The sequence below is a fragment of the Elgaria multicarinata genome, chromosome 11 (assembly GCF_023053635.1).
Source record: "Elgaria multicarinata webbii isolate HBS135686 ecotype San Diego chromosome 11, rElgMul1.1.pri, whole genome shotgun sequence".
In the NCBI taxonomy this organism is placed as follows: domain Eukaryota; kingdom Metazoa; phylum Chordata; class Lepidosauria; order Squamata; family Anguidae; genus Elgaria; species Elgaria multicarinata.
The window spans coordinates 23,568,047-23,587,036 of record NC_086181.1 but is presented as its reverse complement, the minus strand read 5'-3'; the positions used below and the strand labels follow the sequence as shown (position 1 = coordinate 23,587,036).

General features: G+C 45.4%; 1 protein-coding gene across 1 annotated transcript; it reads left to right on the top strand.

The window, feature by feature from the left end:
* Positions 1–16,387: 16,387 nt before the first annotated feature.
* ATF5 (activating transcription factor 5) lies at positions 16,388–18,983 on the top strand. The gene is made up of 3 exons (XM_063137604.1): positions 16,388–16,522; positions 17,644–17,916; positions 18,298–18,983. Exons 2-3 carry the CDS (start codon positions 17,745–17,747, stop codon positions 18,939–18,941), a joined length of 816 nt encoding a protein of 271 aa, XP_062993674.1. The 5' UTR covers positions 16,388–16,522; positions 17,644–17,744; the 3' UTR covers positions 18,942–18,983.
* Positions 18,984–18,990: the final 7 nt, after the last annotated feature.

Sequence of the window (18,990 nt, the reverse complement as noted above, 5' to 3'; positions counted from 1 at the left end):
ACATTGGCCCTGAGTTTTGTTCATTGCCTCAGTAGTGTCAATAGCACAGTAAACACCCAAGCTGAAAGATGTTGTAAACCCTAGAAGAAGAGTTGGTCTAACAGAAACAACAACGGTTAAGTGTATGATGGTCACTGTCTGCACTTTATTTATTTATTGAATTTATATACCGCCCCATAGCCAAAGGTCTCTGATTGGCTAAAAATCTGACCCCAAATAATCAGGTGCAGATATACTTTAAAATACACACCTGTTTAAATATAAATTCTTATTAAACTGATAGGTGGCAAACATCTTCTAAGAAGAGGCATTCACGTACTTGGGAGTAGGTCCCATTGAACTTGGTGGAACGTGCTTCAGAATAAACGTGCTGAGGATTGCAGTGTCAGATTTCTTTAATTGGGTAACAGTCTTAATGTTAACATTGGCAGTGTAATGCTACTAAGATTTTTTTTTAAGGGCTTTGGGTCTGTATACAGAGCAAGAACTACTGGGGACTCCAGCCATTACACCTCAACCCCACAAGGATCTGTGTGCTGCTGTCAAGGACAAGCACCTAAGACTTAGGGTTTGAGCCAAGGATCAGTGGGGTTTAGCTCTGTCTTCAGTACCAGGGCTTACTCTGAAAGCTGTGAAGCCTTCATGAGAGAGAAAACATGAGAGTGCCTTTGAGTATGTGCAGATTGTGTATAACAACAACAACAACAACGATAATAATTATATATTTCTTACCCGTCTCTCCACTTGGATCGAGGCGGGGAACAACAGTGAATATAAAACACATTAAAAACTGATTAAAAACCATAGCATACACAATTAAAACATCCTAAAAACATTCTAAAATTTCACTTGCCACTGAATAAAAATTTACCTTGCCACTGAATAACCACAACTACCCCCCCCCATTATATAACAGGTATCAGTCACACACCTGCCACCATATTTACTTCCTGACTAGACAGTGGTTTCGGGCTGTGGAAGAGAAGCTAGTGTACTGTAACACACGTGTAGAGCCAGTGCGGTATAGTGGCTAGAGTGTTGGGCTGGGAGTTGGGAGATCCAGGCTCAAGTCCCCACTCGGCCATGGAAGCTCACTGGGTGCCTTTGGGCCTGTCCCAGACTCTCTGCCCAACCTACCTCACAGGGTTGTTGTTGTGAGGATAAACTGGAGAAGAAGATTACGTAAGCCACCTTGGGTTCCTTAAGAAGGAAAAAAAGGCAGGATATAAATGCAATAAATAAATGAAATAAATGTCTGCACACCTTTCCCAAAAGCCAAAATAGGGACAATGATTGATAAGGAAGATGTATCAGATGATACAGACAATCACGGGTAAATAGGGACAACTAGAGTGTAATGTTTAAGCACAGATGTGAGATTGGCTGCCTTACATGAACCCAAATATGTTTTCCTCGAAAGTCTCAGTGGAAAAGCTGACAGTGACTGCCTTCCCACAGGGTTTGAGTGGGCTGCAGTCATGGCTACATCTCGTCCCGCCCTACGCCTTAAGGAAGGCCTGGCTAGAACGCTTCAGCTCCTCTGGTTTTTAAAGGAGTCTCCATGACAACTTACCAGAGAGAGAGAGAGAGAGAGAATCCTCCCAGTCACCATGGAGATGTTAAGGTTGCAATGAGGATGAAGTGAATGTTTACTTATATAATAATCCATGGGGAACTTTGCTCAGTTTGCAAAAAAGAAAAGTACTTTCTGTGAACCTGGAAAAGCTTTAAAAGGCTCTCTAGGCCAACAGAACTTGCTTCCAGCCAAAGCTGGGCTCCCAAAACTTTTAATGAGAAGAAAAGGCTACCTATGTGCATGTAGAGAGCGCTTTCCCCTCCCAATCGCAGCCAGAATTAAGTCTAAAAAAATGTTACAAGGACTACCAGATCAGTATATTTGTGTGACATACAGACAGCCATCAGCCTAAGAGGGACATTTCAGTTTAGACATTAAATAGGCCAGCCACATATTTGTTCACCCATCCCCCAGATCAACCCAACCTACCCTTTTATAACCATGTATATGTTGCATCATTGAAACAAGGTGTTTCCAGGGCATAAGCCTCAACTCTCACAAAGGATAATTGCAGCTAAATATAAATCCAGGGACGGCCCTACCATTAGGAAAATGAGGCAGTTGCCTCAGGCAGCAAATGCTGAGAGGCAGCAGCAAGGCGTGCTATGTGGCTTTCCCTACGCCCCCTAAGCAGGTGGGGCAGAGGGTGTTGTCCCATCGTCGGTGTTGAAGAAAGATGTTTAGTCTTGAAGAAAGGATTTTGTACAGGGAATGGGAGGGGTGCCATTTTATTCCCGAGAGGGGGCAGCAAAATGTCCTGGGCTGGCCCTGTTCAAGTCTATATGCTGACAGGAGGCTGCCTTTTTTATCTTCTTCCTGAAAAACCTTATGTACCCCATATAAGCACCTCAGGATTAGCAAAGCTGTGTTAACTGGCAAATTCACCGAGATCTTGCAAAGCTTGCAGAGGAGAAGTAATATATTTTAATGCATCTCACTGCTGCTCTTGCTCTCCAGCAACTGATGTACATGGGCACACTGCCTCAGCATATCACCATTGTGACTAAACCACTATTGGCTATTGTTTTGTCTGAATGCAGCCAAAGAGGTACACACACCTCCCTCCCTTGACCAAGGAGGAGAAAGTGGGGATGGGGTGGGGGGTAATTTCTTGGCAGGAAGTTTCTCACAGCAGAAAAAGCATTCTTATCAGAAAGAAAGCATGGAATGTGCAAGACAGCTACTATGTGTTATCTGATTTCATTAGTAGCAAAATGCATTGACTGTCACTGTGAAGCTATAAAAACCAACTCTAACTTTGTAATAGGTGCCAACTGCTCTACCAAGTAAGTATACATATGCTACCAGGCACTGCATATGACTCTGTGTAAGTTCATACCTGGCTCCTCGCCATCGCTGTGAAACCAAATCCAATACAGACTTTGCCCCATCACTAGAGATGTAACATTTCTGGAAATTTTGAAGCCATGGAAAAAAACAGTTTTTCCCCGGGGGGGGGGGGGGTTTCAGGGGGAAATGGAAATTTTCGGAAAAAATTAAATATGCACTGTTAGCACTTTTTACAGATTGAAAGTCACTTTGTTACTTTAGGAACATAAAATGTAATTATGTCCAAGTTGGTTTGGCATAAAATTATTACATTTGGTATATTAAAAGTACAGTGTATTCAAACAATTATTACAAATTTAATTTAGTTTTTTTAAACTTTGTTTTGGTAACAAATGGAGCTACAAGCTCCTGAACTGTTAGTAACACCTGAACTGTTAGGAACCTCTTTAGTTTTGCCAGCTTATGAGGAGCAGGCAAAAAACAATTTAAAAAAAACAACAGAAGGAACCGACATTAGTAACAAAGAAAATTATTTATGACTCTGCTAGTCCTCCAGTGTCAAGACATAAAGCACCCATTCCCATAAAAAGAACTGAGAAAAAAAGGTAGACCAAGATTCAATGAATATGCATGAAATTTAATCAGACTCATTTTCTGACTTATAGCTATCACCATTAGTTTCAGTCTCTGCTTCAGTGGCAGTGCCCCCTAGAGGCAAAAATGCTTCTTGCTCTTGTAGTTGTAGTCTCAGTTTGCAACCTAGGACTTGCTTGTCCTTGGTGCACAGAAATTGTAATACTCTGCTACTGTACACTTTTTAGAAATCATTTGGAGAAGTAAATATCTGAACACCTTGTCTTAAACAGTTTATACATCATGCTAAAATAAAACATCCCGTAATCCATTTTTCTTCATTTTTTTCAATTTTTCGGGGAAAAACCAAAAAAGGCTTTGGGGGAAAATGGAAAAACCCTGGGGGGTTTTCTGAATTTTTCCATTTCCCCCCCCCCCCAGGCCTTCACATCTCTACCCATCACCAGTATTGAAGGAAGATGATTCCACTACCAATCCTGTACACAGACTGGGTGGTGGTGGAGGGGGGCATCTTGTCCATATCAGGCAGCAACATGTCTTGGACCGCACCTGGAGACCAGTCTCTTGGCTATGGTAATCAGTAAAAGTACTTCTTCTGCGATGCTTTTGGCACTGGCCCTTAGGTCTTCATCCTCTACCGCGGGGGTGGACAGAATGCAGAACTCCAGATGTTTTGGCCTTCACCTCCCAGCATTCCTAATGATTGGCCAGGCTGGCAGGGGCTTCTGGAGGTAGAAGACCAAAACATCTGGATATCTATCTTCTCCCAACACCTGCTCTTCGGAAACTAAGCCTAAGTTCCTGTTACTGCCCTGAATGCATGCACTTCCCCATTTCACCTTTTCTGCCATCTTTTCTTCCCCCATTTCTGTTGTCTCCTCATGGAAAATTTGAAATTCGAAGCTCTTCGGGGCCTGTTTTCTTGTTACCGCTCTGTAACGCACCATGCATGTTGATGGCACTATGTAAATAATAACAATAACAGAACTAATCTCAAGTTTGACTGATTCTGAGAGGCCAGCAGGGTGAAAGATCTCCACGTACTGCCTTCATGGTTGGCAAATGGACAGAGAAAAGACATATAGGGGCAGAGGCTGTGTCCTTGCCGTGCTGTCTACATGCGGCAACCTCTGCCCCATCTGGGCTATTGACCCCCCAGGAATGCAGCTGGAGAGGCAAGGGTCACCTTACAGCAAGTCAGAACTGATCCAGGGTCAAGGCAAAATGGGGAGGCCTCCTAGGCAACCCCCTTGTTATTGCCAGCGGAGCAAACAATTCAGAAGCCCTGGAGCTGCTGTTTTTCACAAGGGCTCCATTACATTGGAGTTTGGATTTCTGTTAATTCAAATGTTACAACAGCATGGGGTTAAAATGAGCCAACTCTGGTTTGGAAGCAGTTGTCTTCTGCTTTGTATTTTGTGTGTTTACAAAGCGACACATGCTTCGGGCCCAATGGATTTCTGCTGCTTGTCACTGGTGAAAACGCAGCTTGCAAATTCCAACAAGTAAGAGTAAGATGAAGCTAAAGGGCCTTGCAGAGTTTTCAAAGCTCCCCGGGTTGCTAAAACTGCTTTTCTGAGAGAGGATTTGTCCTCAAATGATTCTTGGATTGAGACATTTATTCTACTGCATAAGAGACATTTTCCTCTTAGGGATGGACCATCTAGGACCTCTTCCAAAAGTGTTTAACTTAGTGACAAGTAGTACCGAAGCTTCTGGGGTCTATCTGTACATGTAAATATACCCACAGTGGGTCTGTTCAGACAACACATTAAGCCATGGTTAGGCTGCTAACCCTTTTGCAGTAAATGGTTAGTGAGCGTGTTTAAACCATAATTACGTAGCCACCATAGTTAGCAATGGTTCACAAGACATGGTAAATCATCTTTGATTCAACATGCTAAGCCATAATGTTTAGCTCAAAGTGCTTAACCACCGTGGCTTAGGGTGTCATCTGAACAGGGTCATTCACTGATGTACATAAAGCTTTATGGAATTATATAGGAGGTGAAATCTCCTTGGCCACATGGCAGGATATGATGGGCAGAACCATTTCAAGGCAGGTGCAACCAGTTAAGAGTTAGTAAAGGAGGAGAGGTTAGTCTGAGTAGGGAGAGAGAGAAAAGGAAAGTATGAAAAGACAGACTTTTCAAGCAGCCTTCCACAAGAGGTGCCCTCTGGATGTGTTGGACTACAACTCCCATTTTCACCAGCTTTATACTGGCTGGGAACACAGGGAGCTGTAATCAGACATATCTGGAGGGCACTAGTTTGGGGAAGACGGGATAATCTCAAAAGGTATAGTAAGTTAATATTAACTTGCTATGGGAATGGCTGGGGAATAAGCTAGAATGTCTTTTTAGTGCTCACTTCCCCAGTAATTATTTACAAGTTCTTTGGCAGCAATTCTCTCCACTTCTTCCATATCTTTGAAGTAGAGTTTCTATCTGAACTCTCATTGTGGTCTTGACAGAAGTAAGATAACAGGAAATGTAGGGGAAATAGTTATCCCTCTCTTTGGCACACTTTCAGTATTGGCATACCATGCTGAGATGTGCTAGAACACAGGATAACACTTTTAAGATAAAGCCTTGCTAAGTAACATCTTGGTCCTTGCCGGCCAATGCCTTGGAATGTACTGACGTAAGGGCCACAGAATACAATACAGTATTGAAATCACTATGCTATGATCACGTATTTCCTTAACCCTTATATGGTATATTCATGCTGAACACACACTAACCAACACCTCCTGTGCACCCCCTGTGCACGAGGTAATCATGCATTTAACATGCTGTACTTAACAACCAATCATAGCTTGTATACAAGAAATGTAACCACTTAGTTCTTAATAAAAACCAAGACGGGGCTGCCTGTTTGGGATGCCTCCCCTTCATGCAGTTGGACTCCTTGCCAGTTATTTACTACATCTGGTGACCCCGACGTGATCGGATCCAGGAAACCCCCTGCTCATCGGCTGGAATAGCCTTGGTACCACTCAGCGTTCCTACGCTCCCTTATCGTGAGTATGGGGGGGGGGGGGGAATTGTCAGCTCCGCAGAAGCTTCATGCACAAGAGCTACATAAAATTTTAAAAGAGCAAGGTTGTACAACTGTATCCCTCAGTCATGTAAGTGACCTAGTAAATGAAATAGGGTTGCAATGCCCTTGGTATCCCGAGGCAGGGACACTTCAGCTCACAGATTGGGTGAAAATAGGTACACACCTATACACTGAACCACGAGCTCCCATACAGCACTTGTTGCTGTGGCAGCGATGCAAAGATGCGCTGGAGAAGGTAGGAACCGAGGCATCCTCCAGCTCATTATCTTTTATCGCTCCCATTTCTCAAACATCACTCCCATATCCCCAGTTAGTGCCTCCTGCATCAGCTTCACAGCTGAGAGGAAAGGAGGAAAGGAACATTAACCTCAGATGAGCTGTTTGAGGGTCTTAACAACTTTCCTTCAGCTTATCCTATAACCTCACATCAAAATGACCAAGGACAAGTAGTTGTCAATTGGACATCATTGCCTTATTCAGTACTTAGAGAATTGAATAAAGCTATTCAAGAGACAGGCATACGCTCTACTTATGCCCAAGGCATGGTGGAGAGTATTGGCAATGGATACACTATGCTTCCTCAAGATTGGAAAGATTTATTTCGCATGATCCTAAGTCCAGCCCAATATGTAGTTTGGGACAGTGAATACAGAAAGGAGTCGCTCCATATAGCCCTTAGCTCTAATGGAGTGATAACAGCAGAGCAATTGTATGGCAGTGGACAATTTGCAGTGATAGAGGCTCAGGCGCAACTGCCTATGCCTACCTTTCAGGCCATTAACCGCTGCATCCTGAAAGCATTTCAAAGGGTGCCAGTGTCTAGAAAACCCTCAAAATCCTTTACTATCACACACCAAGGACCTAGTGAGCCTTACCATCAAAGGAAGCCTTACAGAGACAAATTGACAATGAAGAGCTATTAATTGGCTCAGACCTTACTGCAAGCTCACAACTGATGAACTTTCACCTTTGTTTGCCGCCCTAAAACAAGGCAAACACCCAGCTGATAAAATTTCTTTAACCACTAATCAATTGCAAGTTTTGTCTTTAGTCAATGAACGTTTAAAAGAAATTTGGGTAGATCGCCAGGTGTTAGATCAACCTTGTCAAGTTCTTATACTTACAGGGTTAAGTCAACCATATGCAGTTATTACACAGACACGCATTGAAACCTGTGACACTCAGTTCAGGAGTAGATCTTGCAACACTAAGACCTACAATCGTCACACACACATACTTGAATGGCTGTATCTCAGTCATAGCCCTAGCTGTACAATCTCTACAAAACCAATTATGTATGCCAATCTGATTATTAAAGCTCGAGAGCGTACAAGAGCACTTTTAGCCCAAGATCCAGAAACTCTGATAGTTCCCATGCCTCTTCAGATGTGGGAACGATCAGTGTCATTTTCTGAAGAATTGCAAGCTGCCCTAGCAGGCTTTGTAAGACAAGTTACATATCATATTCCTGCTGACCCTTGACTGCAATGTTTAAGTCAATTGTCTGTTAAAATCAAGCCTTTACAAAATGACTTCCCTATTAAGGAAGCCCTTACTGTTTACACTGATGGAAGCCCAAAGAGAGGAGTAGTGGCTTGGAAACAAGAAGATCAGTGGAGAACCATGTTCACACTGCCCCAGAAATCACCTCAAAGAGCTGAACTAGCTGCAGTTATTTTGGCCTTCCGCACATTTCCTCAAGCACTAAACCTAATAACAGACAGTTTATATGTTAACAATGTAGTACGTGGTCTTCCAGGAAGTTATGTAACCCCAGTCATAGATAAGAACCTTTTAGGTCTCTTTATAACCTTGCAGACTCTGTTGGCTCACCGCACCAATGAATATTTTATTGCTCACATCCGTAGTCATCAACCCTTCCCCGGGGAGATCTCCACTGGTAATCAAGTGGCTGATCAATCCCTTCGAGCTCTAGCTGTGCAAAAACTAACTCCATGGGAAAGCCATGCGTTTCATCATCAAAATGCTAAAGCTTTAGCAAAACAGTTTCAGCTGCCATTAGATCAGGCACGCGCCATTATCCAATCATGCCCACAGTGCACAAAGGTACATTCAGCCCCTGATATAGGTGTCAATCCTCGTGGCACAGTTGCCAATGAGCTATGGCAAATGGATGTTACTCATTTTAGTCCTTTCACTCCATGGAAATACCTTCATGTGTCAGTTGACACTTACTCAGGATATATTTGGGTCACATGTCAAAAAAGAGAAAAAACAAAACATGTTATTAATCATTGCATTAGAAGTTTTTCAGTAATGGGAATACCTTCTGCCTTAAAAACAGATAATGGACCTGCTTATTGCAGTACTTCTTTTGCACAGTTCTGTGAAACCTGGCAGGTTACACATACTTTTGGCATTCCATATAATTCCACTAGTCAAGCTATTGTTGAACGCACCAACCGTACCTTGAAAGAGCATTTATACAAACAAAAACAAAAAGCAGGGATCCCCATTGGTTTGGGCTCCCACCAGGAATGGCTGGCGAAAGTGTTGTTCACTATTAACCATTTGAATGTTCTCCTACCAACTAACACTACCCGATTACAACAACATTTCCAAATGCATACCCCTCTGCCGCAGCCGCTGGTCACGTACCGGCAGCTACCTAATCCTGTCTGGCACGGCCCTGTCCCCTTGATCACTTGGGGTCGGGGTTATGCTGCTGTGCTTACTCCAACAGGACCAGTGTGGGTTCCAGCACGGTGTGTGAAGCCCTGGAAAGAGAATGTCGTGGCATCAAGGATTGACCAACCCGATTCCAGAATTCTCCCTACAACTTCAGGAGGACCCCCTGAAAGCACGTGGCAGGGTGCCCGTCCAAAAACATAAACCAACATGGGGAGAGATAAAGGCGTTATCTTTCCAAGCTCAAAAATTATTGGAGCAACAGCACGTTCTGATTGGTTGTTAAGTACAGCATGTTAAATGCATGATTACCTCGTGCACAGGGGGTGCACAGGAGGTGTTGGTTAGTGTGTGTTCAGCATGAATATACCATATAAGGGTTAAGGAAACACGTTCTCCAACTCCAGAGAATTTTCTAGTTGCTACATTTGCTTGCTTAAATGCTAATTCTTTGCTGACAATAATTCTGTTATTTAGCTGTATAACTTGTCCAGTTATAAGCACTCCACTACATGATAGAATGCAGTACAATGTATGGATAAAGTTAGCAAAAATAGTAAACACCACTGATTTCTGTCTTACTGATGCTCCAGATATGCATGGATTACTTAGTACATGTCTCATTCCCATATGCAAAGGTCCTGGTTCTCTTGGTAATGTTACTGAGTTGAGTAAATTTCTGAACTTTAGTGAGATTCATTATCATACCATGGCCCAATGGGGAATTGCTACATACCAGTTACCCCAAGATGCTATACAGTTATACACCCCATATGTTGTAAACCACAAGAATAACACATATGCTAGAATGGTAAATTGCTCTATTCACCGTCCACTAAGGGCGTTACTAGACGAGGCTCTAGCGCGCGTTACCTTCCGCAGTCACGTCGAGGCTTCCAGATGACGTTCACGAGGATCCGCCGTTATCCCGCGGTGAAGCCTCTTTCTCCCGACTTTAAAAAAGTGAGTTTTAGGACGCCTTTTCCTGCTGTCCCGCGGTAATTCGGAGTACGTGTGGGAGGATGTGAGGTCACTGCGGTCCGCACTGGGCAGGAAAAGGCGTGCTAAGGGGGAGTGGTCAGCGGCTTCGGTCAAGCCGCCTCCGCCATTTGCGCGCAGTCCGCCAGCTGGGGCAGCGCGGCGGAGCGGCTTTTTTTTTTTATTTCCCCAGTGACAGTTTGCGCAGGAACGGAGGACCGGAAAAGTGGCTGGTGACTCCTTGCGGTGGGCAGCTACCGTGGCCGCATAATGGCGGTGCTGTACGCTGCCTGTTAGTGTGGGTACCAGGCTGGCAGAGGGCAGAGCTGCTTGTGGGCTGCTGCCATGGCTACGGCCAGATGTGGGTTGGCTCCTTGGGATGGGGCAGAGGGCACAGAGGCGATCATCGCCGCCGACACCTCAGAGGCATGATGGGAGATGTAGGCACAGAGTGGCCATGCAGACGATTGACCTCGGGTCATATGACACCCGCCACGACCCCCATCAGGAAGTGAGCGCATCAATGTTGACCCTCAACAGCACCAGCAGCACTTCGGCTGGCACTGGCACTGCCGCCGCTGCCGCCGCCAGGGCCGGCGGTGGCATCGCTGACGGCTGCGCAAGTTTGCGGTCTTTCGGACGTGCGCAAACCGTGCAGCGAGCGAAAAAAAAAGCCGCGGCAATCAGGCCGGTGTGGCTGCGCAACCGTTCTCGCGGCGGCAGCAGCACAACCGGCGCAAACTTCCGCCACAAATCGAAGGCAGGTGTGGATGATGAGGCGTCACGGCTGAACGGGAAAAGCCGCTTTCACCGCTCCTCAACGACGGAACACCCGGTACGTCTAGCAACGCCCTAAAAGGTTGTTTGTCCCCAGGGCCTTCTCTGTGGAATTGTTCAAAGATAGAAAATGTAACAAGTAACTATGGACACATTATATTGCCAATTGGATGGTTTTTCACATGTGGGTCTTGTACTTATAATTATGTACCAGCTAATATAACATTAGCACAATGTTGTCTTAGTCGCTTGACAGTGTTTCTACCACCCCGGCCTACTAAAAGCACTCGACAGAAAAGAGAGACTGAGACTATGAATGCAGTTTGTGATGGAAATGTTACTGTTTTAAGTCCAGCAGAATATATCTCCTTGGCTATGAGCCTTGTCGGGGTTCCTGGATTGGCTGTGGGAAATGCCAAACAACTTGGGCATCTGGCATGTTTACTAGCAAAGACAATTAATAGTACTTCCATTGCTATTGGACTTTTGATTCAAGAACAACAAGATTTAAGGCATGCTATACTGGACAATCGAGCTGCAATAGACTTTTTGTTGTTACAAAGACATCTTGGCTGCGAAGCTGTGGAAAATATGTGCTGTTTCAATCTCACAGAATTCAACACCAACTGGACTTACTTAAAAAATATGCACATGCAGTTAAACAAGATATTGCACCTGAATGGTGGAAGTTTTTGTGGTCCTGGTTTCCAACAGGATGGTTCAAAACTGTATTTCAATATGCTGTATTGATTGTATTTTTATTAATCACCTTCTGCTGTTTCATACAATGTATCCCAGGATTACTGTCATGGTGTGTTCCCTCTTGCCGTCCCAAGGCTTCAAAACCAAGCAAACGCCAAATTTATTATGCTTACAAGGCTTTACAATTAAAAGAATAAAAGGGGAGATGTAGGGGAAATAGTTATCCCTCTCTTTGGCACACTTTCAGTATTGGCATACCATGCTGAGATGTGCTAGAACACAGGATAACACTTTTAAGATAAAGCCTTGCTAAGTAACATCTTGGTCCTTGCCGGCCAATGCCTTGGAATGTACTGACGTAAGGGCCACAGAATACAATACAGTATTGAAATCACTATGCTATGATCACGTATTTCCTTAACCCTTATATGGTATATTCATGCTGAACACACACTAACCAACACCTCCTGTGCACCCCCTGTGCACGAGGTAATCATGCATTTAACATGCTGTACTTAACAACCAATCATAGCTTGTATACAAGAAATGTAACCACTTAGTTCTTAATAAAAACCAAGACGGGGCTGCCTGTTTGGGATGCCTCTCCTTCATGCAGTTGGACTCCTTGCCAGTTATTTACTACATCCGGTGACCCCGACGTGATCGGATCCAGGAAACCCCCTGCTCATCGGCTGGAATAGCCTTGGTACCACTCAGCGTTCCTACGCTCCCTTATCGTGAGTATGGGGGGGGGGGGAATTGTCAGCTCCGCAGAAGCTTCATGCACAAGAGCTACATAAAATTTTAAAAGAGCAAGGTTGTACAACTGTATCCCTCAGTCATGTAAGTGACCTAGTAAATGAAATAGGGTTGCAATGCCCTTGGTATCCCGAGGCAGGGACACTTCAGCTCACAGATTGGGTGAAAATAGGTACACACCTATACACTGAACACACACTAACCAACACCTCCTGTGCACCCCCTGTGCACGAGGTAATCATGCATTTAACATGCTGTACTTAACAACCAATCATAGCTTGTATACAAGAAATGTAACCACTTAGTTCTTAATAAAAACCAAGACGGGGCTGCCTGTTTGGGATGCCTCCCCTTCATGCAGTTGGACTCCTTGCCAGTTATTTACTACAGGAAATAAATGGCTGAATAAAATAATAAAAGGAAAAAATGTTGTGGATGTTGTGTCTATCGATTGAAGCAGAAACAAAAGTTCAAGATAAGAGGCACAATTGTTAACAAATCCCCCAAAATTAGGAATTCAGCAAGGGAGCATTTTCTCCCCTTTGATGGAAGCACTGACTTCACTGGCAACATCTGAATTTTGCCACCAACAATCCAGTATTCACACACACCTTCCTCCAAATTCATCACAAAATTATTACGGGAAGCCATACTTCCAATTTCATCATGCACATTGCAAATTTGTTTTCGGGGTGGGCAGGAGGGTGGGCATGCAGATTTAACTTGACAGAATCTGCATTCTAATGTTGCATCTCAAAATTCAACCTGACAGATTTGTGGGTCGGACTTTGCAAATGGATTTCAATGGGAGTGCTAACATTGTCACTCCATGTAAACCCTGAAATGACTCATTTTCCCCACAATAGAATAAGCTATAAAATCTTTCCCTTGAAATTCCAAAATCCATGATAGTGCAAAACCTTTATTAGGCTGACTATAAGTTCTCCCCCAAAAAACTGTAAGCTTTTGAGATCTCCAGATCTTTTCATCAGTAAAGATGATACATCTACAGGCTGTACTGGGGGAGAATAGGGGAGAGAGAAAACACTGGCTGGACATAGAAGACAGTTGTCTGCATGTTCAGAGTTCAATGCTGCAATGGGGGAGAAGGGATCTGAAGACATGTGATGGTTACAGGTTGGACTCCGAGCTGCTCCTAGAGCTTCTGGGAACAAGAAAGGGAGAAATATTGACTGCCCCATTTTTTAAAATATAAAATCCAGCTGTTACTCAGAAGAGTTTCCATACTGGGTGAAGCACACAAGCTCCAGCGCGTGTGGGGAATTCTTATCTAATTTCTCACTTTTAGGGCTCATCTACACCATGCAGGATATTGCACTATGAAAGTGGTATATAAAAGGCAGGAGCCACACCAAGCAGAATATAGCAGTATGAAAGCAGTATACAGTATGTGTCAATGGGCCCCAACAGTTGTCAGTGCATTTCAATACTTCTATAAAGCAGTAGCGTGGCTCCTGCCTTTTATATACCACTTTCATAGTGCAATATTTTACTTAGTGTAGATGAGGCCTTATTCTGATTAATACAAAGCCTTTCAAGGCAACAAAAGGAGTAATTTCAGTGTATTTGGAAACCCAGCAGGCAACTGTAGGTGAAACTGAATCGCCTGTCTCTCACTTTAGATGGGCGTTTCCTGCAGCCAATCTTTTGGTCGCATTCGCCTGCCCTGTAGCCAATGAGAAGCAACTGAGCTCTGAGAGTTTACCTTCTCCGGTCCTGGTACACCCACAGCTGATGCAACCCTGGTGCAATCTGCCGTATTGCTCAAGCTTCTACTGTCTTTGCTCTCTGCGCTGTAAAATAGTCCATCCCGTTCCTGTGAATGTCTGGGCAACCTAGGCGGGCACAAAAATTTGAATCCAATGACCGGGCTCGTGATCTCATTCTCATTTTAATGACTGGTGCTCAGAATATTATTTAGCTAATGCAGTGCTAGGTGCTTTATAGAGAAAGGCCATAGCCCATGGCCCAGTGGTTTAAATCTACATCCGTTGGATAAAAAGAGGTAAATTCTAATGGAGGGGTAAATGCTGCCTTTGCAAGGAACTGCAAAAAGCTGTGCAAGTTTTTGAGTTCCATTGCACTCCTCTTCAGAATGTTTAAATGAGTCCTTTACATTCCTTTTTAAAGTCTGCCTGAAGAAGAGTTCTGTGTAATGTGAAAGCTTGAAACACTCTGAATATTATTAGTAGTTTATTACAGTCACAAGACCAGCAAAAATGAATATTTGTTGGTGCTCACATGGGTATTATTTTATTTTCTCTGAATTAGATGGAGAAGGTAGAGATGAAGTACTTCTTAATAAGTAGGGACAGGGGTAGAAAAACCTCCAGGGTCACAGCTCTGTTTGGACTGGAAAATGACCCTGTTTGGAATGATGCAGATCATACCTTTCACTCTAACTAGAGCTGCCAGAGAAAGAAGCCAAATTCAAGGAACAATATTTAGACAAATTCATGGAGGACAAGGCTAGTCATGATGGCTGTATGTCACTTCCAGCATCAGAGCCAGGATGCCACTCTGTATATCAGTTACTGAGGGGTATGCGTGGAAGGCTGCTATTGTGTTCATGTCCTGATTGTGGGCTTCCCATTGGGACATCGGGTTGGACACTGTCGAACAGAACGCTGAACCAGATAGGCCTTTAGTCTTATCCAGCATGGCTCATCTTGGGTTCTTATTTGAAGACTGTGTTTGAAATAAAGGACACACATGATGTTCTGTAAGACCCATGAGGCGTGCCAGTAGAGGTCCATCTCAGTTGGGAATAAGCCTACCCCCAGTTAGAGGGGGAAGTGTGTCCTGACCTTTCATGAACTTACTGGATGGTCTGGGACAATAAAAGTTCTCTCAGCCTTTCAGTTCACACATAGAATCATAGAATAGCAGAGTTGGAAGGGGCCTACAAGGCCATCGAGTCCAACCCCCTGCTCAGTGCAGGAATCCACCCTAAAGCATCCCTGACAGATGGTTGTCCAGCTGCCTCTTGAATGCCTCTAGTGTGGGAGAGCCCACAACCTCCCTAGGTAACTGGTTCCATTGTTGACAATTCCATTGTCGTTCCATTTTAATCTGTAAAATGGGAAATTATGAACTGAACTTGTAGAGTTGTTGGGAAGAGAGGAACAAGCAAGGATCAGAACTCACTTGACATACCCTGAACATTCTATGCTGAAGCAATATTTCTCAAAAGAAGTGAAGTGTCATCAACTAGTAGACCCCCAAAGGTTATTCAGCATGACCCCCACCCCACTTATTTTATTGAATTCTTGCTAATAAAGGTCAGAGTCAGAAGAGGACATTGATTTGACTTGCAGGTCATCTCTTCTCCAGTTAGTCCTCCCTGAAAATCAGTATAACTCTGGGAGATGTGATGCAGTAACAAAAGTGTGTCTCTGGGCATATGTAAAGTACGATTTCCCTCTTCACTGTGGTAAATGCAGTCTGCCTTCTGGTGTCTGGAGTTAGGTGGGCATTAGCTTCCAGCCAAATTGAGCCAGGGCACTCACTCATCAGCGATAACGCCAGAAATTAACCTGAGCAGAGATGGGATTATCAACTTACTTTCAGGGCTCAGCTCTAGATCAAGTGACAGAATGATATATAAAAAAACACAAGGCTGTCTTTGAGCATGTGCAAAGCGCCCCCACCTCACCCACTAATCCCAACGCCAGCTCTTCCTTCCTCTAGATGTGTAATAGCTCAAGACTTGGATCCCGACATCTTTCATTCGGCACTTCCTAAGTCTTTCTTTCCTACTATGGTGGGTTTAGAGGGGGGGGGGATAAGGAAGAGTCTAAAAATGCTAACCCCGTCCCCCGCCCTCACCCATGCTCTGCGGAGCATGCGCAGTGGTGAGCAGGGGGCACCGGGGAGGAGCAAAGAGTGGAGGATGGATACCCGGCGAGGCTGCGCTGAGGCCGTCGAGGCTGGCGCAATATATAGGGAGGCTCCACCCTGCTGTGACTCATTCCCTTCTCGACACAGGTACAAGAGGCTCATCAGATAGAGAGAGGCGCGTGAAGCAGATCGACGGCATGGCTTTCTAGGGCTGCGCGGATCTCGAAGCGAACAAGCGTGTTTTGCACGCTGCAACAAAACCCGCATCATGGAGTGAGTAAATTCTTGTATTGCTCCCGTAGGCATCGTCCCCCTCCAGGGTGTAAAGAAAGGGAAGGCCAGTCGGCTTGCTGCCGTGGCTTTCTTGGAGGGGTTGGAGATGCAGAGAGAAAAGCGACGGGATGGGCGGGCGGGCGGGCGGGCGGACGTGGGGACGTGTCCAGGCGTCACGGTTTTCCTACCTCCTGGATTTATGTGGAACAGCAGCAACTCCCCCCCCCCCTCGCCTTCCTCCCCTTTTGCGGCTGAATGGGCTGAGCTGGCGTCCCTAGGGAAGGAAGCAGGTGCGTCATGCCGAAACCCACTGGGAGAAGCCGATGCGCGGGTGTGCCCGTGTGTGGTGACAACTGTCAGCCTCCTCCCCGAGCGCATGAAGCAGAAGAGGGCGCGATTTAGCTACTTCAGCTCTTGCTTGATTTGCACCACTTCAGGGGCATCGTGCTTGTATTGTGGGAAGGACATAGCAAAAAACAAACAAACATCCTGCCCGTGGAACACCTCTAGGCTTGCAGAAATGGACTGTCTTTTTAGATCAGGGGTGGGAAACCTCAGCCCCAGGGGGCAAAAGTGGCATGCCTGGGGTTCCCTAGATCACTCTCACCCCCTTTCCCATAATTACTACTTGTTTGGTGGTTTCTCAGGTTTTGTGCATTTCCCGTTCTAAAAAGTTTAAATGCCTCTTCTAATGCTATGTTGCTGACAATAAGAGCTTTAAGCTAAATTACGTTGGTATTTCTTTTTGCATTTTTGTCCCTGCCCCTTTTGCCTTCAGCCCTCACACCACTGAAATGCAACCCTCAGGAACATCTCCAGCACTGTATTTGGCTCTTGGGCTGAAAAGGGTTTCTTACCTCAGATTGAGATAGTATTCTTACTGGGGCCAGTGGGGGTGGTAGAAGGACTGGGCCACTTGTGTACCCCAAAGGCCTGCTTTGCAAATCCTACCAAGCACAGATTGCTTGCTCCAAAGTCAGCTGAATTCTCCTGCTGTACCAGTCTCTCTGGCATGGGTGAGCTAAACTGTCTTAAGAGCAGGAAGGGGTCAATATCTTCCTTTGGTCATACTGAGGAAGTAATGCACATGAGTTTCTGACCTAGCTATTTATTTCCTTCAGGTCGCCTTTTGCCGCCACCACCATCCCTGCCTGCAGGAGCCAAGCTACTCCTTGCCTACTGCAACCCAATCCTGCACTGAACGTTAGCAATTGCCTCTACCATGTCCCTGCTGGCAGCGCTGACCCTGGACCTGACCATGATCCCAGCTAGCACCATGTCCTGCAGGCCGGAGCCGCTCAAGCACCGGCTGCCCCACGCCGGTCACTGTGAGCTGCTAGCCGGACCTGTGGATGAGGGCTTTGCCCTCAGCATGAATCGCCCACTATTGCCAGGTACACAAGTGGTGTGTGTGTGTGGGGGGGAAGAGCTGGAATTTGAGGGGTTGTGGATAGTTCCCAGATGCAACAGGAAAGGAGGGTTCTTTCTCTAAAGTCGTTAATAAACTGGCATTTGCATAAATTTTAGTTCACGAATAAAACTGCAGCGGCAATGTCAACAATCAACTAACCAACAGTATTTGAGATGTTTAGCATAATACTCCCCTTCAGATTTAATACTCAAGAAATATTCATCATGCCATATGCAATGATTTTAGAGGGCGTCTTGGTACGTGGAAGCTGAATAGGTACCAGTGTTTCTGGAACTCCTGCTTAGTTAGCCTTGTAGATCCTTGTTTGCCTGCCCACTGCTGACTTTGCTTTGCTTGTTTGTAGGCGATGGCTTCTCAGACTGGATGACGGAGCGCACAGACCTGACCACGCTCCTGAGTGTGTCAGGGGAGCCCTTGCCGCTCTCATTGCCCTCCCCTCCTGCTCTGGACCTGGAGGCCATGGCCTCATTGCTCAAGAAAGAGCTGGAGCAGATGGAGGATTATTTCTTGGAGGAGTCACTCTCACCAGAACAGGTAGCACCTAGCACCCCTCCCTCTGATGGGAACTTCCACTTCCCCTTTGGTGATGGCTTACAGCCCCTGGGCCACCATGGTACACCTGCCCCTTTGCAGACCTTGGATTCAAGCTGCTTAGAGTTGCTGGAGCTGTATGGTGGAGATGTACCTGCTGAGCTCCCCCTGCAAGGCAATGGTGTACATGTGCCAGTACAGCGGCCGCCTGTTCTAGCACCCAAGGGAGACCGGCGCCAGAAGAAGCGAGACCAGAACAAGACAGCAGCCTTGCGCTACCGTCAGCGTAAACGGGCTGAACATGAGGCACTGGGGGATGAATGCCAGGTCTTGGAAGTGCGCAACCGTGAGCTTCGTGAGAAAGCAGAATCTATTGAGAGAGAGATCCAGTATGTCAAGGACCTGCTCATTGAAGTCTACAAGGCGCGAAGTCAGCGCCTCCGCACCACCCCCTAGAAGCAGAGAGCTGCACCTAAATTACCTCTCCCCCTCCCTCCCCCCCGAA